Source organism: Ruditapes philippinarum, unplaced genomic scaffold (genome assembly GCF_026571515.1).
Source record: "Ruditapes philippinarum isolate M1 unplaced genomic scaffold, ASM2657151v2 ctg1319_1_1_1_1, whole genome shotgun sequence".
NCBI classification, from domain to species: domain Eukaryota; kingdom Metazoa; phylum Mollusca; class Bivalvia; order Venerida; family Veneridae; genus Ruditapes; species Ruditapes philippinarum.
Genome location: NW_026866837.1, coordinates 219,809 through 243,743, shown reverse-complemented (window position 1 = coordinate 243,743; position 23,935 = coordinate 219,809). Strand labels below are relative to the sequence as shown.

The 23,935-nt window shown below is 34.1% G+C and overlaps 2 protein-coding genes across 2 annotated transcripts; both read left to right on the top strand.

Moving 5' to 3' along the window:
- The first annotated feature begins 36 nt into the window (after positions 1-36).
- Positions 37-7,808, top strand: LOC132733847 (uncharacterized). The gene is made up of 2 exons (XM_060720567.1): positions 37-138; positions 7,018-7,808. The coding sequence occupies exon 2, from the start codon at positions 7,053-7,055 to the stop codon at positions 7,806-7,808; it is 756 nt and encodes a 251-aa protein (XP_060576550.1). The 5' UTR covers positions 37-138; positions 7,018-7,052.
- A 5,548-nt stretch (positions 7,809-13,356) lies between these two features.
- LOC132733855 (uncharacterized) lies at positions 13,357-20,754 on the top strand. Its single transcript, XM_060720575.1, has 8 exons — positions 13,357-13,414; positions 13,912-14,030; positions 14,611-14,768; positions 15,221-15,419; positions 15,799-16,028; positions 16,674-16,818; positions 18,052-18,137; positions 18,766-20,754. The coding sequence occupies exons 2-8, from the start codon at positions 13,916-13,918 to the stop codon at positions 18,877-18,879; spliced, it is 1,047 nt and encodes a 348-aa protein (XP_060576558.1). The 5' UTR covers positions 13,357-13,414; positions 13,912-13,915; the 3' UTR covers positions 18,880-20,754.
- Positions 20,755-23,935: the final 3,181 nt, after the last annotated feature.

The following is a 23,935-nucleotide window of genomic DNA, read 5'->3' as shown; positions in this document are numbered from 1 at the left end:
TTGTTCATATTTCTTTCAAAGCATCCAATCAAATGGATTCACGCAAGCCTTGCACGCCGAAGTTGACAGGATAGCGGGAAAATTGCTCTGAGAAAATAAAACAAATTGTCAGTTTTGAAAAGGACTAAGTCCATAAATGTAATATTTTACCGTTCATTAAAAGGAGCATTAGTTAATATTTAAAGTAAAAAAAACCCCACAAAGTCGCTGACAAAAGGTCACTCTTGCATGTGGCTGACGTTTGCTTGTTTTTTTAGTCAAACATTTTTGTTGTTTTGAAAATTAAACTTATTTCTATAATAACAGCAATAATAAATGTTTTTAAAACTTTAAAATTTACTGAGAATGTTTCATATAGATCTAAATGGGCCTATTGATTTTGAGGTTAGTAGGTCAAGGCCGCACAGTAAATTGAAGTCATGAACTTGGCAAGTATCTATTGATTTTTAGGTCAAAAGTCAAGGTGATAGTGACACTTGACACTTAGTTAAAATTCCTTGTCCAACAAAGAACTTGAGAAGGAATATGCTTACTAGGTTTGTGAAACTTGGTATGAGGTTTGTCCTTTGCCAGTAGATGACTGGCCCCTGTTGATTTTTAGGTCAGAGGTCAAGGCTGCCCTAATATCTAGTTTAAAGTCCTTATCCACAAATAAGTTTGGTAAAGTTAGTAGGGACATGGCCGATGGAAAGACTGAATTAACCCCTACCAATATTGAGGTCATTAAGTCCAAGGTCAGATTCAATGGTGAAAAATCCTCGTTTTCGGTCAATAACTTGTTCTGATAGTTTTGACTCCAATAGCATATTAACATTGTACATCTAATGACGGGACATACTTAAGGCATATAATACTTTGACTGGCGGAGCACTTGTTATATAAATAAATGTGAATTTTCTTTAAAGTTATTGTTTGCCTCAGTTTGCCATTTGAAAAAATTATGTTTTCACTACATATTACTTTAAACAAGTCTGTTTACATGTTTACACTTTACTCTAATTAATGTATTTTTAAGGCAAATTTGAATTTGATCGGCAAATTTGTAATAATTGATTATTGAATAAGGCCTAAGTTAGAATGTTATTTGTTTTCCTCTCTTAATACCTACCCACAAAATCACTGAGGAGCGTCCGTGGCCGAGTGGTTAAGGTCGTTGACTTCAAACCACTTGCCCCTCACCGCTGTGGGTTTGAATCTCTACAGGGACTTTGGATTCTTTCATGTGAGGAAGCTTTCCAGCTAGCTTACGGAACGTCAGTGGTTCTACTCGGGTGCCCTTTCATGCCTGAAATAATACACGGAAGGGGCACCTGAGGTCTTCCTCCACCAGTAAAGCTGGAACGTCGCCAAATGACCTATACTGTGTCAGTGTGACGTAAAACCCAATCAAACAAACAAACAAAATCACTGCTACCTAATAAATTTTATTTCCAAAAGAAATTTAAGAAAGTTAAGTTATCTTTCATTACTGATATGCTTTTTTGAAACGGGAAAATACATACATGTAATTCTTCTTTTTGTGAAGCTGGGGTCAAAATTGGCTGCAGCCCAGGTGACCTTATTAGTCCCCTACCGGTTTACCGGAGGGGACTTTAGGTTTACCCTCCGTCCGTCTGTCCGTCCGTCCGTCAGTCCGTCCGTCCACAAAACTGGATCCCGCGATAACACAAAAAGTACTGAAAATATTTTAATGAAACTTGATATATGGATAGATGGCAGTATGGAGATTATGCACGTCTTTTTCTTTTCTTCCTATGTTGAAAATTCTGGTTGCTATGGCAACAAATAGACTGAAAATATGGCAAATTTTACACATAACCTGGATCCCGCAATAACGCAAAAAGTACTGAAAATATTTTTATGAAACTTGATATATGCATAGATGGCAGTATGGAGATTATGCACGTCTTTTTCTTTTCTTCCTATGTTGAAAATTCTGGTTGCTATGGCAACAAATAGACTGAAAATATGACAAATTTTACACATAACCTGGATCCAGTGATAACACAAAAAGTACTGAAAATATGTTTATGAAACTTGACATATGGCAGTATGGAAATTATGCACATCCTTTTCTTATCTTCCTATGTTGAAAATTCTGGTTGCTATGGCAACAAATAGACTGAATTTCAAGATTTCTGATTCTAGTTTTTAAGTTTTTTCACTATAAGTTCTTTATTTCTTAAGGTATTTTCTTCAAACTTTAAATATAAGTTGCTTGTAATCAACCACATCATATGTGACAAGGTTTACAACTCTAGCACAAAATTTATCAGAATTACCTCCCTTGAACTTTAAATTTTCATGAAAAAACATTGTTGTTTTTTTTAAATAACTTCTTTTTCTGAATGTATCTACTTCAAACTTCATATAAATGTTCCTTATTATCACTCAACATTTGTGAGTGTTCAATACACTAGCAAGACTATTTCCAGAATTATGCCCCTTTTGAAGTTTAGATTTTTTTTTTGAGAAATTGGTAATTTTTACTCCAACTTCTTCAATCATGATAGGATTTTAAAAATGTTATATTTTGATAACAGGGATGTTTAAAAAATAACTTTAGAGTGTCCTTAAATTCAGTCCGTCTGTCTGTACATAAAAACTGTTTCCTGTGATCACTTTTAAAGAACTTTTTCAACAAATTTACTTAAAATAGGAACATAAGTGAATGGCCAATGGCCCTTCAGAATGTTGCTTGGGCTCTTACCGGTAGGGGACTTATGGATTGCTTGCAATACTATGATAATTGCTTGTTTATATAGACTTGTAAAAATAATTTGAAAAATTCGGAAATTACAATGCTTAGGGCTTAGATATTTGGCATGTAACATCATCTTGTGGTCCTCTGCGAAAGTTACATAATCTTGCCACTGGAGTCAAAATTGTCCCTGCCTTGGGGGTCAGCTGGTTTATACATGTATATACTTGTATAGGAAAATACTTTTGTGTGTTCTTTTGTGAAACTCCAATACAAAGAGCATGGTAACATTGCTTTGTAAACATCTTCAAAAGTCTTGTTAAAATAGCTTGAAAAACTCGGAAATTACAATTCTTTAAAAGAATCTTCTCTGATAGTTCAATGTCCAGAGCTTAGATATTTTGCATGAAGTATGACCCTTGTGGTCCTCTACAAAAGTGATTAAATTATGCCCCTGGAGTTAAAACTGGCCCTGGGGGTCACTTACTTCATATTGATAACTTAATTAAAAAAAAACAATTTAGACTACAAAGTACTTATGTAAAATTACAATGTCAAGAGTCATGAAGTGTTACATAGCAGATATCTTCAAATATTTTAAAAATTATACAGCTTAGAGAAAATAACAAATCTTTTGTGACTTAATTGCTTGCTTTACCCTTTTTATCTTGACAATAGGAAGTATATGGAGAACTGTCCTACTCGCTCCAGCGTCCGTATCCAGATTTCAGATTAAAGTTTTGGTGCAGTAAAATATTTTTCACTATTACTTTTTCATTTCTAAAGGTATCAACTTCAAATATATGTTCCTTATCATCAACCACATCTTATATCACAAGGTTCATAACTCTAGCACCAATATTTTCAGATTTATCTCCCCTTGAACTTAGAATTTTCCTTAAAAAATACTATTTTTTACTGTTACTTCTTTATTTCTTAAGGGATCAACCTCATACTTCAAATATATGTACCTTATCATCATCCCCATCTTATGTGACAAGGTTCATAACTCTAGCACCAATATTTTCAGATTTATCTCCCCTTGAACTTAGAATTTTCCTTAAAAAATATTATTTTTAGCTCATCTGAGCAATGCTCAGGGTGAGCTATTGTGATGGCCCTGTGTCCGTTGTCCGGCGTTGTGCGTCGTCAACTTTTGAACATTGACAACATCTCCTCTGAAACCAATGACTGCACATCAACCAAACTTTACAGAAATGATCCTTTCAAAGTTGTTCAAATGGTTCCGGTCTGTTGCATATGTAGGTCATAGGGCCAGAAAAGGATTTCAAAAAACACAAAATTAAAAAATCTTCTTGTCTGAAAGTACATGGGCCAGAGCTTTGATTTTTGGTATATGGTATCATCTATGGGTCCTCTACCAAAGTTGTTCAAATTTTGTCCCTAGTGTCAAAATTGGCCCCGCCCCGGGGGTCATAGGTTTTTCCTTATATGTATATAGTAAAATCTAAAAAAATCTTCTTCTCTGATTTGGCAAAGGCTACAGATTAGATATTTGGCATGAAACATTGTGTAGTAGACCTCTATCAAGATTGTTCAAATAATGGCCCTAGGGTCAAAATTGGCCCCGCCCCGGGGGTCATTGATTTTCATTACATATATATAGTGAAAACTTGAAAAATCTTCTGGTCTGAAAGTAAATGCCCTAGAGCTTTGATATTTGGTCTATGGTATCATCTGAAGGTCCAATACCAAAGTTGTACAAATTTTGTCCCTAGTGTCAAATTGGCCCCACCCCGGGGGGTCATAGGTTTTTCTAATATGTATATAGTAAAACATAAAAAAATCTTCTTCTCTGAATTGGCAAAGGCTACAGGTAAGATAGTTGGCATGAAACATTGTGTGGTAGACCTCTACCAAGATTGTTCAAATAATGGCCCTCAGGTCAAAATTGGCCCCGCCCTCGGGGGTCATTGATTTTCATTATATACATATAGTGAAAACTTGAAAAATCTTCTGGTCTGAAAATAAATGGCCTAGAGCTTTGATATTTGGTCTATGGTATCATCTATAGGTCCAAAACCAAAGTTGCTCAAATTTTGTTCCTAGAATTAAAATCGGCCCCGCCCTGGGGGGTCATAGGTTTTTCCTTTTATGTATATTGTAAAACCTAAAAAAAAATCTACTTCTCTGAATTTGTAAAGGCTAAAGGTTAGGTATTTGGCATGAAACAATGTAAAGTTGACCTCTACCAAGATTGTTCAAATAATGGCCCTCGGGTCAAAATTGGCCGTGCCCCGGGGGTCATTGATTTTCATTATATACATATAGTTAAAACTTGAAAAATATTCTGGTCTGAAAGTAAATGGCCTAGAGCTTTGATATTTGGTATATTGTATTATCTGAAGGTCCAATACCAAAGTTGATCAAATTTTGTCCCTAGTATCAAACTTGGCCCCGCCCTGGGGGGTCATAGGTTTTAAGCTCACCTGTCACAAAGTGACAGGGTGAGCTTTTGTGATTGCTTTTCGTCCGTTGTCCGTAAACTTTTACTTTAAATGACATCTCATTAACCGCTGAGCCAATTTCATCCAAACTTCAAAGGAATGTTCGTTTGGTGGTTACCTTTAAAAATTGTTCAAAGAATTTAATTCCATGCAGAACTCTGGTTGCCATGGCAACCGATAGAAAAAACTTAAAATATCTTCTTTTAAAAAACCCAAAAAGGTAGAGCTTAGATATTTGGCATGAAACATCTTCTAGTGAGTGTCTATCAAGTTTGTTCAAATAAAAGCCCTGGGGTCAAAATTGGCCCCGCCCCGGGGGTCATTGATTTTCCCTATATGCATATAGTAAAAACTTAAAAAATCTTCTTTTAAAGAACCCAAAGAGCTAGAGCTAAGATATTTAGCATGAAACATCTTCTAATGGGTGTCTACCAAGTTTGTTCAAATAAAAGCCCTGGGGTCAAAATTGGCCCCGCCCAAGGGGGTCATTGATTTTCCCTATATGCATATAGTAAAAACTTATAAAATCTTCTTTTAAAGAACCCAAAGAGCTAGAGCTAAGATATTTAGCATGAAACATCTTCTAATGAGTGTCTATCAAGTTTGTTCAAATAAAAGCCCTGGGGTCAAAATTGGCCCCGCCCCAGGGGGTCATTGATTTTCCCTATATGCATATAGTAAAAACTTATAAAATCTTCTTTTAAAGAACCCAAAGAGCTAGAGCTAAGATATTTAGCATGAAACATGTTCTAATGGGTGTCTACCAAATTTGTTCAAATAAGAGCCCTGGGGTCAAAATTTGCCCTGCCCCGGGGGTCATTGATTTTCCTTATATGTGTAAAGCAAAAACTTTAAAAAAAAAATCTTCTTTGAAAAAAAAACAAATAGCTAGAGTTTTGTTACTAAGCATGAAACATCTTCTAGTGAGTGTCTACAAAGTTTGTTCATATAAAAGCCCTTGGGTCAAAATTGGCCTCGCCCCGGGGGTCATTGATTTTATTGATGTGTATAGCAAAAACTTAAAATAACTTCTTTGAAAAAACCCAAATAGCTAGAGTTAAGATATTAAGCATGAAACATATTCCAGTTAGTGTCTTCAAAGTTTGTTCAAATAAAAGCCCTAGGGTAAAAATTGGCCCTGCCCCGGGGGACATTGATTTTCCTTATATGTGTATAGCAAAAACTTAAAAATCTGATTTAAAAAAAAACAAATAGCTAGAGTTTACATATTAAGCATGAAACATCTTCTAGTGAGTGTCAAATGGGGTCAAAACTGGCCCCGCCCTAGGGGTGTCATTGCTTTTAACTATATTTGTATAGTTAAATCTTATAAATCTTTTTTTTAAAAAAACTCAACGTGCCAAATCTTAGATGTTTAGCATGAAATATCTTCTAATGGGTGTCTACCAAGTTTGTTCAAACAAAAGCCCTGGGGTTTAAACTGGCCCCGCTCTGGGGGCCTATATACAGGTGAGCGACTTCAGGGCCATCATGGCCCTCTTGTTTACTGTTACTTCTTTATTTCTTAAGTGATCCAACTTAATAATTCAAATTCCAGTATTTAATTAGTCGACCTTCGCTGTCTCCTGTGACAGCTCCTGTTTATTCTAGCATAAATCTCAGGTGAGCAATCCAGAGCCAGGATGGCCAAATTATTCCATGGTACAAAATGTTTGTGGTTTTTATGTTCTATAAATTTAAATGGATTAAATATAGTTATTCAAAACTGTAAATTTTATCATTTCTTTGCTCTGGTTAAATGATATGCAAGTAATGTAATAAATTGCAGTTTTGTAATATATTGCAGCTGTTTTGTCATAGGAGTTGTTTTTTTTTATTTTAATTTAGGTAGAGAAGTCATATTTTGCAGAAACAATAGGAGAATGGCAGAAGCAGTTCTCAGAGATATTGTTGAACAAATTGTACAAGAAACTGATGCTGCCTCTTCACCAAAAGATATATCAGTGGGTAATGATGTTGCTTTAAAGTATGTAGAGAGTAATGAAAATAAAACCGTAGGATCAGAGAATGAAGAGACAAAGGAGGTGATAAGAAAAGAGAAAACAGATTTAGATGATGTTGATTATATTCATACAGAAACTGACAAAGAAGTTGAAAGTGAGAGTGATCCAAGTGATGATGCTTCAACTGATGACAACAATAATGACTTCCTAACCACAGAAGATGAGGCAGAAGATTTTCTTAAACACGTTCTTAGAGATAATAATGACAGTGATCAAGATGATGGAAAGGCAAAGACTGGATTTGAACTGTCTTCTGATGGTTGTGGATGTATTGGAGAGACATTGACAGAAAGTGAAGAACGACTGAACATAGCTGCAGCTTTGATAAATTTTGGGGATATTCAGAATGATCAGGCAAAACCTATCCATACATTAGAACAGACATCGGAGAAAGTGTTAAGTGTAGATCTTAACAAATGTTTAAAGCAACCAGTTGATCAGGAATCTCCTTACTTCTCTAATACAACTGATATTGATATAGATAATGTTAATAAGAATGATGTGCCTATTGTGGATACATGTTCTTTATTAGGTATTGATATGACAGTTGGGGACACTAAATCTAGTTCCAACTGTAACCAAAACATCAACAGTCTCCGATATATCACAATATAACAATTGTTGATGACAACACGTTTAGATAATATGATTGGCAATCGCTTAGCTCATATACAAGGTTCTGACAAAGATTCTGTCAACCAGATGCTGAATGGATAATAATATCGCAGTCTTGTTCTTGGTATGATGCAGCTAGTCCAAGCAGATTATGAAAAGATCAGTAATAGGTGTCAGAGGTTTATCTAAGACAAAATCTCTCAAGGTGTTAGTTTGCAGTTCACATTAAACACGCCCTGATACCGGTTCTTGATGAAACAACGATTGAATGATAAATATAGGGTTGTGTGGAAATTGGGTACTTGTATGTCTGAAAATACATTGGCCACATGGCCAGATGTGGATGTTAATAATAATGCAGATGGTTTAGGAAAAGGAACCAAGAGAAAACATAGTGATTTGGTTGATACTGACGGATCCTCTAATATGGTCAGATTTGTAGTAACATTTAATGAACAGGGCGACCAAGTGATGCCCCTGATGAATAGCTAGCTTGAGAGCTGTCTACATTCATTTTGAAACAAAGGAATTTTGGTTAGTGATAGATATTAAATGGAGTGGAGTAAACCAACTTTGCACTGTCAATACCATTCGAAAATACGGGTTCAAGTTTAATAGTTCTGATGGTGAAAATGGTATGAACTTTTTGGAGTGAAATCATTCCAGGCATGTACGATGGGCAAGAGCTTACAATCCATATGATCTTTCAACCATGCGAGTATGAACCAACTTCATATACAAACCAGTATAATAGTAACACGTTGATGCTGCAGACAGCCTTCTTGTCATTACATCAAACCCAGAAGGAAGGGAGTTTCTCTCTAATATAACCGTGTCATTTGTTTAACAATGTTTTGTCAAATACTAGCTTGTACCACTGGATTCTCTAATCTGTTAATTGAAGGGTAACCTGGTGTGGTTAAATTTTGGTTTACATGCACATACTTTGTGTGTGAGCATTACTCAGCGACACGGCAGTCCAGCAAATAATTCAAATTTCGGATAAACGACATGGTTGTAGGAATACTGCGTTACAATGGTCGAACAGACACGTTTCGAATTCAGGTGGTTACAGCACTGGTTATCAATCTATTCGCAGGCTGATCAACCAGGTTCAGGGTAAATTGGCCTTACATAAAGGTAATAATCAGAAACTGAGTGCGTCAAGAATTCCTGTGCCAACAAACATGTTACTGAAAGTTAGGTTGACAATTTCTCAAGCAATATAAGTGTAACTGCCCTAATGTAGTGATATATGCTAAGTGACTCAGCAGTCAGTGTATAATAATCAACAATAAAAAATTAAGTGGAAAGTAAGTTGTAAGAATGAAAAAGAGTTGGTCGTCATCGCTGGTGTGCGGAATGTTATATTGTCAGACGGCAATGATCAGGATTGCAGAAAATGTATAGTCAAGTCCATTGGAACGATCGCATTGAAAATCAAACGCAGTTGAGGTAGCAGAAATTGCCACCCGCAGAAACACATCGTCAAACAGGGAAAGCTTTAAGATAAATTCTATTCATAGCAATGGAGCAGATTCAACAACTGATTTACTTTGTAGACCCTGGATGAAGATGAGATTCGCCAAATGTGAAGTTAGGGGATCCTGTTTATCCCTGACAGTCGCGGTCATATCTTCCAAAATACAAGTCAATTTTTTTCAGAGTCTTACATGAAGGGAAAAAAAGTGTAACTCCCCATTCATCTTTCTGCAAACCTAGCTTAGATCTAAGTAAAAGAGAGCAGAAGAAAGATATAAAGAAAGCAGCAAAGCCATTAACTACAGTGCCGCAAAATATTCGGCCATACTGTGAACCACCTATTCCTGTATCGGCCGTGCTGAATGCATTACAAGCCCCAACTCTTGCCTACAGTGGAGCCATGTTAGTTCCATAGCATGAACCGATTTTTGCTGGCTTCATTGGAAGCATGGAATAAGACCAATTCAGTCAGTACAGTGAGTGAAAAGTATACTCTACAGACAGAAATTGAAGGCACAGCGAGATTGCAAGTGGTCAAGAAATACAGCCAGTGTTTTCGCGCATTGACTCAGCACAAACAATTTACTGTGAACGCAACAAGTATTAGTACTCTAATCTTCTACAGCTCAATAGTCAATCATTTACAGAGCTTAGCTACTACAATAGTAATGCAATTATGCAACCCCGTTAGTAAGTGTGCCTGGAAATGCTTCCGACATGAATCGTTAACAGTATACCAATGCACCTGTAGCTGCACGCAATAAGTTGCCGATAGACCGTTGCTACTGCTGTGATGAGAACCAGGGAACTTGTGAACGTGATTATATAGGGAGGAGTTTTTAATGTCTTCATTAAGTGATAATGCTCTAGCTATTTTCTTTGTAATGTTGAACAACGATATGGTTGTCTCGGATTATAATAAGATTTCCCATAAAGTATAAGAATGAAAATGTTTGCGTTTCAGCTGGTATTGGGTCTGCGTTGCACTAATATTGAAAAGGAAATCAAATGTAATATAAAGGATTAAGTGAGAGTCAAAAGTTAAATAGGAATCAATAGGGCATAATGAATTGTTATTTCTTCCATGTTCCTCTAGGATGGCACTAGCGATCAGTGATGAATAACACTTGTTGGATACAACTGATGTGGATGACACTGTAGCGGTGCTTTCTTTACCGAAGTCCTTTTATTTATAAAGAGCAAAACTAAGTAAGTAGTACTAAAACATATTACGATTTAAATGATAATTCAGGTGTAACAATTTTGGTGTGCCAATTGGATACGGCGGCAAGGTACCAGTCCAATATAGTACTTCTTCAGATATAAACACAACCCAACACTGCAAGCAGTACATTCACAATTTAATACTAGACACTATTCGGAGTCTACAAGGTCAAGTAGTGTCTTCAAAACCTGTACAGAACAAAACTGCAAACCGAGAAAATTTGAACAAGTCAAAATTCTTCCTCATGAGAGAAAGTCGCCGGCAAGTGGACAGGGACGCGGTGAGGAAATCGGCAAGCATGCCAGGAACAAAGACAGCTGTGTACTAACTGAAGGAGTAGTTCAGCGTAGATACATAGATGATGTCCATATCAAGGCATAGCATAACTTCAGCTAACAGCAAGTTGTAAGCTACATTTTGTAGCCTATATTAGATTTATTATGTTAGTATCTTTTAGTCAAACTTAATGTGACTTCAGAAAACAGTTCATTTTTGCACAAAATTAATATTTATTGGAACTTAGTGCACTACAGGTAACTTTAAAATATTATATAGCAATCATCGTTACTGGCACTGGTGAGATTTGATACATAAAGTGTCTTTTGACAATCAAAGTATTCTTGAAGTATGCATTTTCATTTGATTCATACTCTGTGTATAGATTTACTTGTATTAATTTTAAAACCCGAATCATCTGTAAGTGTTCTTGATAAGTTTTTTAGTTAAGTGTGAAATGAAATTGTGTTTCCGCAAAATTTGATCATAGAATTAGATTTTGTATTTGAAAATTGACCAACAAAACATGTAATGGAAAAGCAGAAAACAGTTTTTGTAAATGCTTAAAACATTGTTTCTACGGAACGAGCCAAAGTGGCATTAATCTATTCTTTTAGATTTAGTAAAAATGTGGAAAGGTAATTTGTGTTCCCATTGTAGTTGAGTTTGTTGTGTCGTAACATGTAATAAGAAAAAAGCGCACCTGCAAATGTTGTAAAATTGAAGAAAAGATGGTAAAATATTTGTATGCACCTCTAATTAGATAGAGCTAACAAATGACTTGGGATTATTGAAAACCAGTTTGGAAGTTACTTTGTTTAATATTTATAATCAAACAGGGTAAAGCTTTAGACAAATCTATTCAAAGCAATGAGGCTGATTCAACAACAATTGATCTTACAATAACCCATGTGAAAATTTTCACAAATTTCAATTTTCCTAAGTTAAATTATGGTAATAATAAAATAAAAATGTGTCATATCTAAATGCCTTGAACGAAAACCATGTTAAACCTACAACTTTAAAATGAGCCGCGTCATGACAAACAACATGGTGCATTTGCGTCACCAGGCAGGAGAAGCGACCACCTGCGGAGGCTGTCTGGATCATGCTGGTGCGCAAAACAGTTATGTGGTTTTGTTCATGACGCGGCTCATTTGGAATTTTAAATCGATTCTTATGCTTATTTTACAGGAACGTCTATATAAATAGCAGCGGCTGTGCATAGATAGAAAAATGTGCATCAGGTCGCAGATTCGCAAGAAGAGGGTATTCAAGCCAAAGGCATTTTCCGCCTCACTCACTAGAAATGGTGATTATCAAGGTTGTTCTCAAAACAAGACGAACTTCGAAAATGCTTAAACAAACAGTTGATATTAATTAGTGAAAATTGTGTATACAACATAGTTGATGATAACTTAAAGGTTGTTTAACATAATTCAAAAATTAAGGAAAATAAATGATGGCAGGAGTGGTTATGGTTTAATGGGCAGTAATTAAAAGCTTGCAGGTCAGGTGAGTTCAAATCCTGGCTAGGTGCCAATACTAGATCCTGTGAGTGCACAGAAAATTACACTTTGTGCTTAGTATATTAGTTGTGTTTTTGAGGAACTGACTTGAGAGGTGGCTTATAGGCTTATAGGGCAACTAAAACAATGCTGTACAGGACATGACGCTGCCTGGTGCTTTTGCTAACTCAACATTTTTTCAAATTAGGATGGCTGCCTTATACCGATGTGAATGAACATCGGACTAGCTGAATCAATGGTATTCCACATCTAAAACTGCAGCAAGATATACATTCAACTCGGACTCACAGCATGGACATGTGGATATTTTAATATAAGGTTAGAATTTTGGTTCACCGTACAAGCTATTTTTATGTGCTCCTGTCCAAAACGTAATTACTCTGGTTGCTGTTGCAAGTTGATAGATAAAAGAATTATAGTTTAATATCTTAAATAAACTTTATATTAGAGCTCTAAATAAAACTGTCTATTTACTTGGAAATTGGAACCTGTTCTTGGGTTACGTTGAGGCGCAGGCATCCATCAGGAGTTATGCATGAAACAAAACATATACATAAGACTACTTGTAAAAATAGTCTTATTAAGGGGGTTGTCCTTAATCAGGGTGGTCTGAGTTAAGGGATTCCGACTTTAACATGGAATGTACTCAATTTATCTCAATTACTCGGTCTAAAGTAATTGGGTATTTAATTGATACAGATGGCAAGTTACAGTATCAATAAGTAACAATTCATATAAAATCTTGAAAGTAAGTAATAATCATTGATGATTATGATCATCTCCAGGTGCAGTGTGGTATCGTACTTGAAATACTCAAGTGAGATTTGATTTGACTTTAATTGTGAAAGTTGGCTGCTTGGAGTTTGGAGCAGTTCATTCAAAGTTTATAGGATTAAAAATACCAAAATATAAAACATGAAAATAATTATCAGATGAGTCAATGAAAGAATGATAAATGCTTAAAGATTGGATGAAATGTTTAGGAAAAGAAGTGTAGGAAAATTGTTTAGATTTTAAATCTTTTTATTTCAGTATTCCTGTGGTTCCAGTTGCAGTGATAGGGTGGCCAGAGTCAAGTTTCTCTTCAGTAAAAAGTTTGTATATTTCAATTATTTCCAGGAGTTTTAGTTACCCTGAGGCCGACTGAAATTGTAAAAAACTGAATTGTAGAATTTTAGTATAGGCACTTAAAATATTTTGTTTTATATACGTATGAATATATTTAATGATTTTATATTGGTTTACAACTTTGAGTCATTCACTCGGAGTAGTTGGTGTGAAACTTTTGCTGATTATGAAATTTTAGAAAGATAAGACAACTCAGGTTTGCAAATTCATAATGTTTAAAAAGTTTTCAAGGTGACACTTGATATACTTGTTTATCTTGATATGGTCTAGTTGTTAGTCTAGAGGAATAATTCTGAAAGCAATATTTTTGGAGTTATGACCCTTTTTAACTTAGAATTTGAAATAGATAAGCGTTAACAACACATGCTATGATCTTGTGTTTTGATCAAGGGGATTTACAGTGTCTGCTGATGCTAGATGTTTATCTAGACAACATTGAAGTTTTTTATTGTAAATTTGACAGGTTGATGGTGTATGAGTTCCAGTTAGAGAACCCAGATGGGTCTGCCGGTGTTTGTAAAGACATGGTGGAGATTTCTGTACCATTCTGGAGCATCATTAGCTTGTGGTTGTATGAAAGAGGTAACATTTTCAATACACCCTTAACACCCTAAATATCTTAAAATAGATTTGTCCATCTTTCTATCTGGATTAGGCTATTCATGATTTTAGGGAAATTTTCATAAAAGTACTGACTGAATTGTAAACAAATGCAGACCATGATCAGATATCACATATATATGTGCTAGGTGAACTTTGTTTGCACTGGTTGTATGGGTTTCAATTGCAGCCAGCACGCTAAGGGTTAATATGTTAAGTGTTAGGAGCATTGACCTTGCTAATGGAATGAAGGCAGGTTAAGTGTGGCAGCTTGGCAGAGTAGACTAGTTATCTAAGGATTGCTGGCCGCATGGGGTCAAACCCTGTCAAGAGGCACACCTTACACTCATTGCTAAGTACTGGTTAATTCCAAGAACGGATAGGCGAGTGTTTAAATAAGCTTATAGCTTCCAACATAATCCGACTCACATTCAGTATTAACATTATTGCTTATTGTTTTATTTGTTTTGTCATGTAATTTTGTCAATTCTTCTACAATCTATACTATGATAGTATGTATAATTTTATTAATGCAGTTATAATAATGCATTTTATATTTCAGATATGAGAGTGGAAGTGAAGGAGGCCCCAAAGATTTGTTTAGGAAAGAAAGGACCAGAGAAGAACATGAATCAAAAGTTTAACAATGCCACGGTGTACAACAGGAAGCTAAATATGGATATTACGAAAGGAGAATTATTCAATTCACCTTACCATTATGTAAGGGTTTATTTGCTAATGCCATTGTAGCATAATTATAGAGGTTTTGTAACTTCTTAGAGGTGACAGAAGCTGTTGTGATTGCCTATTAGTTAGTATGGAATACATGTATATCAAAGGACATGAAATATTTAAATATTTCCGATGTAAAGTGACATGCATGTATGCTCCATGTTGATTGTAAGCAATTTTTTTATTCTGCCTCCATGAGTTTGTTGTCCCATATCTTAGTGATTTATTTTAAAGGTCTACTGTATCAGTATTGAAATTTTTGGTTTTTAAATCTGCGGTGTCGTTATCAACAGCAGAAATAGCAGAAATAAAGTTCCCGCAGAAAAAAGTACTTATACGGTTTCTCCAAAAATTGATAATGGACAGTTCCAAAAATGGAAGCTTGACAAGTCCATGTAAGAAATTTAGTAAGTGTTAAATAGTTTTGTAACTTGTTACAGGTGCAGTTTAAGAATAATTGTGCTGATCGTCTGAAGGCAGAACTGAAGGATTTTGACAACAGGTTTGAAATAATGTTCTGTTTACCATTGATTGAAGATACTGGGAAATCCTTGAAGTCGGGAACCAATCAGATTACCAGTCACTTGCTGGATCCCAGCATATGTTTACCAACAGAGAATATAAATAACAATAATACAGGTACTGTTCACCTCAATCCAAAACAATATGCCTTTTTTCCACATATCTACTCGTAATAAACAATAGTTTACTGTAATAGAAGATCTGGCATTTCCAAGTAAAGAATGCATGTACATTAGTAAGGGTATATGATGTAAGAATGTTATATGGACCTAAGTCTATGGACATACAACTTTAACAATCAGCTACATAAAAAAATATTATTGATTGTTCTTTGTGACACATATGGAAGTTTAAAGGAAAAGTTGTGCTGAATTAAGAAACAGTGTTAGAAAGTATGCTGTTTTCATGTTTTTGCAACCACAGAAGGTTTTTTTTATTATTTTTTTTTTTTAACTGCTGTTCATCAACCATAGAAGGCTTCATTCATGTATTTTAGGTGCTGTTTATCAACCAGAGAAGAATGTGGAGGTATCTGTGATTGTCAGTTGTTCATGTACAAATGGTTGCTCTGCTGGTACATGTCAATGTTGTGTGAAGGGGACAACATGTACAGAGGGGTTGTGTGAGTGTGTTAACTGTAGGAACCCACTCAACATATTACATCAGTTGGGACTTACTGCCGACCGGGCGCGGACAGATCCTTGTCTCATGGAAAATATTTATCAGGTATAGCTTCTTGATTAACTAAATGTTTATAAAATTTTCAAGTTAATTGAAAACTTGTTCATTGAAATAATGCATGGAAAGACAAAAGAGATTTTCATTCACTAGTAAAGTTGTGAAGACCATATGTGACCCTTACTCTTTCGGTTTTGAAAGCGAACCAAAATAGTAAACAGCATTCATGAAGAAATGCCATGAAAAAGAGTTGAGTTTTTCATGGTCAAAATTATGTTTCATGGTACTGGTATGTCTTGACCATCTAATGATAGTTTAGTCTAGTTGTTAGCTTTTCTTTAAGTCTGAAGGTAATTAATCTTATTTACAGGGCAAAGGATGGTAAAGGTTGTTGAGTTTGAAATACTTGCCTCCTCACCACTGTGGGTTTGATTTCCATCAGGGACTTAGATTCTATTATGATAGGAAGCTTTCTAGGTAGTTTGTGGAAAATTGATGGTTTTTCTCAGGTGCCTGTTTTTGCCTGAAATAATGAAGCACCTGAGGTTTTCCTTAACAGTAAAGCAGGAAAGTCACCATAATTATGACCTTTACAGTTTTGGTGCAATGTAAAATCCAACTCCCTAAAATCATATTAATAGCATAAAGTTAAAACTGTGGTGTTGAACTAAAATATATCATGTTTATCTGCAGATAAAGAGATTAGACTGTTATGTGAAGACACAGCTGGTACTGGAGTGTTGTCATATACCTGTGTTGTTGTTCAGTTGTATACCAGGCGAGATCAAATGTGCCAATCATAACTGTACTGCAAGATACAAATACTCATGGTGTACAGGTATACTAGTGAGATGTTTTTCTTTTATGCTCTTCTATATAAGATAGTTTAATGCTCTCACTGAAAGAAGGAAAATAGATTTTACCTAGTCAACCAGTCATGCTGTTTTTCTGGCAAAACAGTGAAATGTTGGGGCATCCGTGTCCACACACTTTTATTAATCCCTTTCCGTGTAGAAAGGGGATTTTATAGAATGGCCCCTTTTTGTCAGTCCAGCTTTTTTCTGCCCTAACACTTTGTCCCTCCCAAACTTTTAAAACACTGAAAAGTTTTTTAAAAATTGGCACAAGAAAAACCTATGAGACATTGCAGAGCCAAGAATTTGGGTTCACCCCCGGGAAATCACAATAAAAGGGCACTTTAAAAAAATCTTCATTTTATATAAAAGTCTACATTTCGGTCTGCTCCATATTTTAAAGGAAAAGTTTTTTTAAATAACTTTAAAGTGATCACCATAGGGACGATTTTCAAGCGAAGAATTGGGGTTCTACCCCAAGGTAAAGTAAATTTAAAAACTCATTTATAAAAAATACATTTTTGCACCCTTACTTTAACGTGAAAATTTTTAAAAAATTTTGCACAAGGTCATATAATGAGAAAGAAATTTCAGAAACAATAATTGGGGGCTATTCCCAAAAAGGCAAGGGCACATTTTCACAAAAATTTTAAAAAAAGTTACATTTGTGCGCTCCATAAAATTTTAACCTGGAAATTTTAAAAAATTTTTAAATGAAATAAAGAAAGTGCGAGCCAATAATTGATCAAAGGCAATTAAACAAATTTAAAAGTTAATTTCATGTCCCCCCCAAACTTTTTAAATAAGGCAAGGTTTTTTTCTCCAAACTTATTTTTTTATGAAAAATTTTTAAAAAATTGGGGACAAATAATCACCCTTTGTGAACTTTTGTGTATATTCATGGTACAAAAACAAGGGCGGTTGGGAAAAGGTAAAAATACACATTCAATTCCTGGGAAGGGTTTTTTTGCCTTCAGACTGCCTTGTAATCTATTGTTTTCCCATTTAGATTTCCAAACCACATATATTTGTTCATAAGCAATAAATTTGACTCATAATTTGTTATATCCAAAAGATACTTTGAAGGATTGCATGTGCAATTTTCAGCTAATTGTTTTCTTTACTTTAAAGTAGTAAAATTATATACAGATATTCCTATGAATTATTCTATTTAATTAACAATTACATACATGTATTTACATATAAATATCATGCAGCCCGTCTGCTGAATGAAGACATTACTCCAAGAAATCATTGTGTCAAGTGTGCAAAATGTACAGACTCCCGCAACAAACACTGTCAGGTAACAATATTATTACTTATCCAAATGTCTAATGGTTTACACTTGATAATTTTGTTTTCATTTCTATTCAGGGAACTTCTCAATTCAGAGTTATTGTCTTGTTTGAATTAAGTTGTTGCTGAAACATTACACCCCCTGAATTTGAGGAATGGACTCTTCCTGCTTAGAATTTGGAACCGTCTGCTGTAAAGTTTCAGGTTACTCTATGTGAAAGTAATGAAATTGAGCAGCTATGGGCGAATAATTAATTAGATTAATACTTAAACTTAACACCCTGTTCGTACTCAGGTGCTGTTCATTAAGCCTGAAATAATGCACGGAAGGGGCACCTGAGGTCTTCCTCCACCAGTAAAGCTGGAACGTCGCCAAATGACCTATACTGTGTCAGTGTGACGTAAAACCCAAATAAACAAACAAACAAACAGCCGATTTACCAAAGTAAATGTGTCACGATTCATTTGAAATACTGCAATCCTATTGGATGAAAAAGAATTTCAAACACCAAGTTAGCTTATGCTACTAAATTTAAGGCATGAAAGTTTTCTTTATGACATATTAATGCTATATTTTTTACACTTAAGATTTATTTTGATAATAACATTAAAATGATTCATACTATTTGTTTCAGAGATGTAAAATATGTTATTTTGCTGGTGACAGTCTTACATTAAAGTGCCCAGTTTGTCAGTCTAGACAAAACGAAACACAGGAAATCGACTCATCTACAGAATCTGATGATTGAAAGAACTTGATATCAATTCAACAAAGAATTTACTGAAGATATTCAATTTAAATAGGAACTTTGTAGTACCTGATGTAAGGACTTCCACTATCAATTCTCAGTTTATGACAAAGTTATATGAGATTTACATGAAATGCTCACATTTACATAATCATCGTAAAAGATATTTACATGAAATACTCAATTTTAGGTAGAAGCTATACATTAAGATTATGTAAGAGATATCCACGGAATAGTTAATTTTAGGTAGAATTTTGACCTCAACATTGTAAGATACTTGCATGAAATGCTTTTTAAAACTTTAATTATAAAATTTACATAGTCATTATAAAAAAAATGAATGAAATACTTAATTTTTGGTAGAAGATAGACATAGGGATTATGTAAGAGATTTCCATAAACTCGTATATTTTAGGTAGAAGTTTGACATGCAGATTTAAGAAGACTTTACATGAAACGTTCTATTTAGGTTGAAACATGATCTCAATATAAACATTTACATGAAATGCTCTATTCAGGTTGAAGCATGATCTCAATATCAGAAAGATTTACATGAAAAGTTCTATTTAGGTTGAAACATGATCTCAATAAAAACATTTACAATTTACATGAAACGTTCTATTCAGGTTGAAGCATGATCTCAATATCATAAAGACTTACATGAAATGCTCAATTTTGGTTGAAATTTTTGTAAACACTTAATATGATCTATAAGTAGAAGGTTGGCATCATCATCATCAGTTCAGACCTTACATTAAATGTTGATTTTAGAAAGAAGGGTGATGTCAACTTCAGTAAAGGCTTTTCAAGAAATACTTAAGAATGTAGCTCTACATAAATTAATCAAATTTTGTACATGCTAGCTTTTGTTGAAGTTTTTATGTAGAAACTTGAAACAAAAAGCAGTAATGTCCCTATTAGTTAAAAATAGTAAAAAATGAAATAAAAATGAGAAGCAAATCTTGAAATTGTATGAAACACTTCAAAAACTTAAAATAAAAAGCAGTAATTCCCTACAAATATTAAATTTTGCACGCTTAAAATAAAAATGAAAAGAACTGATTAAAAACTTGATACCAAGTTCATCAAACATTTTATGTAAACAGCATGGTTTTAATTTTATAAATGTATGATTTAAAAAAATTAAAATTTGTCTTGAACAATTTTGAAAATGAATAATATATTTGCACTACAAATAAACATGATATTCAAATTTAAAAGATTGTAATCATAGGTATCAAATTTACTCATTAAATATGTGCTGTCGTTTAAATCTATAGTGCTGTTAAGGTATATGTTGTAATATAATCTATATTTTATGTGATATTTGTGTAGTATCCGAAGAATCTATATTAAGTGCTTATGGAACAAACTTTATATCAGTTGTGGAAACTATAAGATTAATCATTTAATATGTTCACTTTAATGTTGGTTTATCTTATTTTTGTATTCAATTATTTAGAAATTGATATAAAATGTAAGTGTAAAACATATATATATATAAGATGTAATTTTCAGTGGATATAATCATGTCTAAAAAAACGTCTTAATTGGCAAAATACATTTATATGTCTTAATAACTGTATCTTAGTTGTAATACATTTGCTATATGTACAGAAAAAATATGGTACATAATTTTTAAAACAGGTTATTTAAGGGTTAGATATTTGGGATAAATATGCTACAAATATACAAAAGGTTCAAATTTACTGTCAAATTTAAATGTGGTGGTAGTTTGAAACATTTTATCAAGTTGTTAATACTTGATTTGAATAGTTAAGCCATAATAAAAATTGATGGTGCATTTTATTAAATTGCTCAAACTAGTTTTTCTAACTCTCGACATTCAATGCCATTCCATGGATTTGTTGTTACACTATAGGGCACAATAAGTGTTATTATATATCATTCCATAGATTTGTCATTACATGCTAGGGCACAATAAGTGTTATTATATATCATTCCATAGATTTGTCATTACATGCTAGGGCACAATACATAATATTGTATATCATTCCATAGATTTGTCATTACATGCTTAGGCACAATACATAATACTGTATATCATTCCATAGATTTGTCATTACATGCTTAGGCCTACAATACATAATATTATATATCATTCCATAGATTTGTCATTACATGCTAGGGCACAATACATAATATTGTATATCATTCCATAGATTTGTCATTACATGCTAGGGCACAATACATAATATTGTATATCATTCCATAGATTTGTTCATTACATGCTTAGGCACAATACATAATATTATATATCATTCCATAGATTTGTCATTACATGCTAGGGCACAATACATAATATTGTATATCATTCCATAGATTTGTCATTACATGCTTAGGCACAATACATAATATTGTATATCATTCCATAGATTTGTCATTACATGCTTAGGCACAATACATAATATTGTATATCATTCCATAGATTTGTCATTACATGCTAGGGCACAATACATAATATTGTATATCATTCCATAGATTTGTCATTACATGCTTTGCCAATACATAATATTATATGTCATTCCATAGATTTGTCATTATATGCTATGTTGCAAACAGTAATATTGTATGTCATTGTTACATTATTGGGCATAGTACGTCTTATTATTTGTCATTCCATAGATTTGTCATTGCAGGCTAGGGCTCTACATAATATTACATGTCATTCCATAGATTTGTTGTTACATTATTGGGCACAATACCTCTTATTATATGTCATTCCATAGGTTTGTCATTGCATGCTAGGGAACAATATGTAATATTAAATATCATTCCATAGATTTCTCATTATATGTTAGGACGCAATACATAATATTATAAGTCATTCCATAATTTTGTCATTACATTATTGGGTACAATGTGTGATTTTATGTTATTCAATAGATTTGTCCTTACATAGTAGGGTTGCACAATATGTCTAATTATATGTCATTCCATAGATTTGCAATTACATGCTAGAGCACAATATATAATATTATATGTCATTCCGTAGATTTGTCATTACATTATGGGGTACAATATCATCTAATTATATGTCATTCCATAGATTTGTCATTACATTATGGGGTACAATATGTCTTATTTTATGTCATTCCATAGATTTGTCATTACATTATGGGGTACAATATGTCTTATTATATGTTATTCTATAGATTTATCCTTACATTATAGATTATGATGCAAATTCTCAGGGATATATGAAAACTTCAAAGCTTTAAGTCATGGAAAGCAGAAGTTTGGCATCAATAATAGATGACAGAGATCAAAAAAAAGGATAAGTAGAAAATTGTTGCCTGCACATTGGATTTAGAAGCTACTCGTCCAGCAAGACGAGTGACGCTGAAAATATTTATCGATGCCTGGATTATTAACTCATACCAAACCAGACATTTTAGAGTTAATATCTAGTACGAAGGATGTCCGGAAAGTTCATATAAATCTTTATTTTTAGCTCACCTGAGCATGCTCAGGGTGAGCTTTTAGGATCGATGATTGTCCGTCGTCCGTTCACATTTAGTTGTTAACACTCTAGCGGTCGCATTTTTGCCTCAATCATCATCAAACTTGGTCAGGATGCTTATCTAGTTGATATCTTGGATGAGTTTGAACATGGGTCATCTCGGATGAGAAACTAGGTCACAAGAGCTAAAAATAGAAAAACCTTGTTAACACTCTAGAGGTCACATTTTCGCCTCAATCATCATCAAACTTGGTCAGGATGTTTGTCTAGGTGATAGCTCGGATGAGTTCGAACATGGGTCATCTCGGATGAAAAAGTAGGTCACCGGAGCTAAAAATAGAAAAACCTTGTTAACACTCTAGCGGTCACATTTTTGCATCAATCATCATCAAACTTGATCAAAGTGCTTGTCTAGGTGATAGCTCGAATGAGTTCGAACATGGGTCATCTCGGATGAAAAACTAGGTCACAGGAGCTAAAAATAGAAAAACCTTGTTAACACTCTAGTGGTCACAATTTTGACTCAATTGTCATCAAACTTGGTCAGGAAACTTGTCTAGGTCATTGCTGGGAATAAATCGAACATGGGTCATCTCGGATGAAAACTAGGTCACAGGAGCTAAAAATACAAAAATCTTGTTAACACTCTAGTGGCTACTGTTGTGATCCAAATATTCTGTTAATTGGTCTGAAGTTTGTTTTGATGATTTCTAAGTCAAGTTCGAACATGGGTCATCTTGGATGAAAAACTAGGTCACACCGCCCAAATATGGAAAAACCTTGTTAACATTCTAGTGGTCACATTTTCGACTCAATTATCATCAAACTTGGTCAGGATGCTTGTCAAGGTAATTGCTTGGGTGAGTTGGAAATCGCATGTGAAACTAGGTCACCGGAGCTAAAAATAGAAAAATCTTGTTAACACTCTAGTTGCTACTGTTTTGATCCAAGTATACTGGAAATTGGTCTGAAAGTTTGTTTTGATGATTTCTAGGTCAAGTTTGAATATGTGTCACCTGGGTAAAAAACTAGGTCGCACTGCTCAAATATGGATAATCCTTGTTAACACTGTAGTGGTCACATTTTTGACTCACCTGTCATGAGACTTGGTCAGAATGCTTGTCTAGGTAATTGTTTGGATGAGTTTGATAAGTCAGGTGAGCGATCTAGGGCCATCATGGCCCTCTTGTTTATTGTATAACAATACATACGCTGTACAAATTTTGTCAGGATAAATATACATATCTAGCAAACACATTTATCAAAGATTATTGAACTGTGACTTACGTTTGTATTTTAACAGTTTTTACATACAACATATATACATCGTCATGGAGCACTTTGACAGCGCAAATGGCGTCAAAATAACTTCATGTTTACCGACTATTCACTTGCTTCCGATTTCAATAGCCATGGTACCTGTCTGGCGTATACTTAATACATGTAATGTTCGTTTGCTATTACTTCATGAATTCCATATTTAAAATTATTATTTAAAAACAAAGATGTCACTGGTTCCCATACAGCGTGTGAGATGTCTGCCTTTTTCAAAAATTGTAACGCAATCTACGA

What these genes read in the sequence shown, in the direction of transcription:
- LOC132733847 (XM_060720567.1), top strand. Translation starts at nt 7,053, where the DNA reads ATGGCAGAAGCAGTTCTCAGAGATATTGTTGAACAAATTGTACAAGAA.
- LOC132733855 (XM_060720575.1), top strand. Translation starts at nt 13,916, where the DNA reads ATGGTGTATGAGTTCCAGTTAGAGAACCCAGATGGGTCTGCCGGTGTT. An exon ending in TCATGGAAAATATTTATCAG is followed by an intron (nt 16,029 to 16,673) that starts GTATAGCTTCTT and finishes GTTTATCTGCAG; the next exon opens with ATAAAGAGATTAGACTGTTA. An exon ending in CCCGCAACAAACACTGTCAG is followed by an intron (nt 18,138 to 18,765) that starts GTAACAATATTA and finishes TATTTGTTTCAG; the next exon opens with AGATGTAAAATATGTTATTT.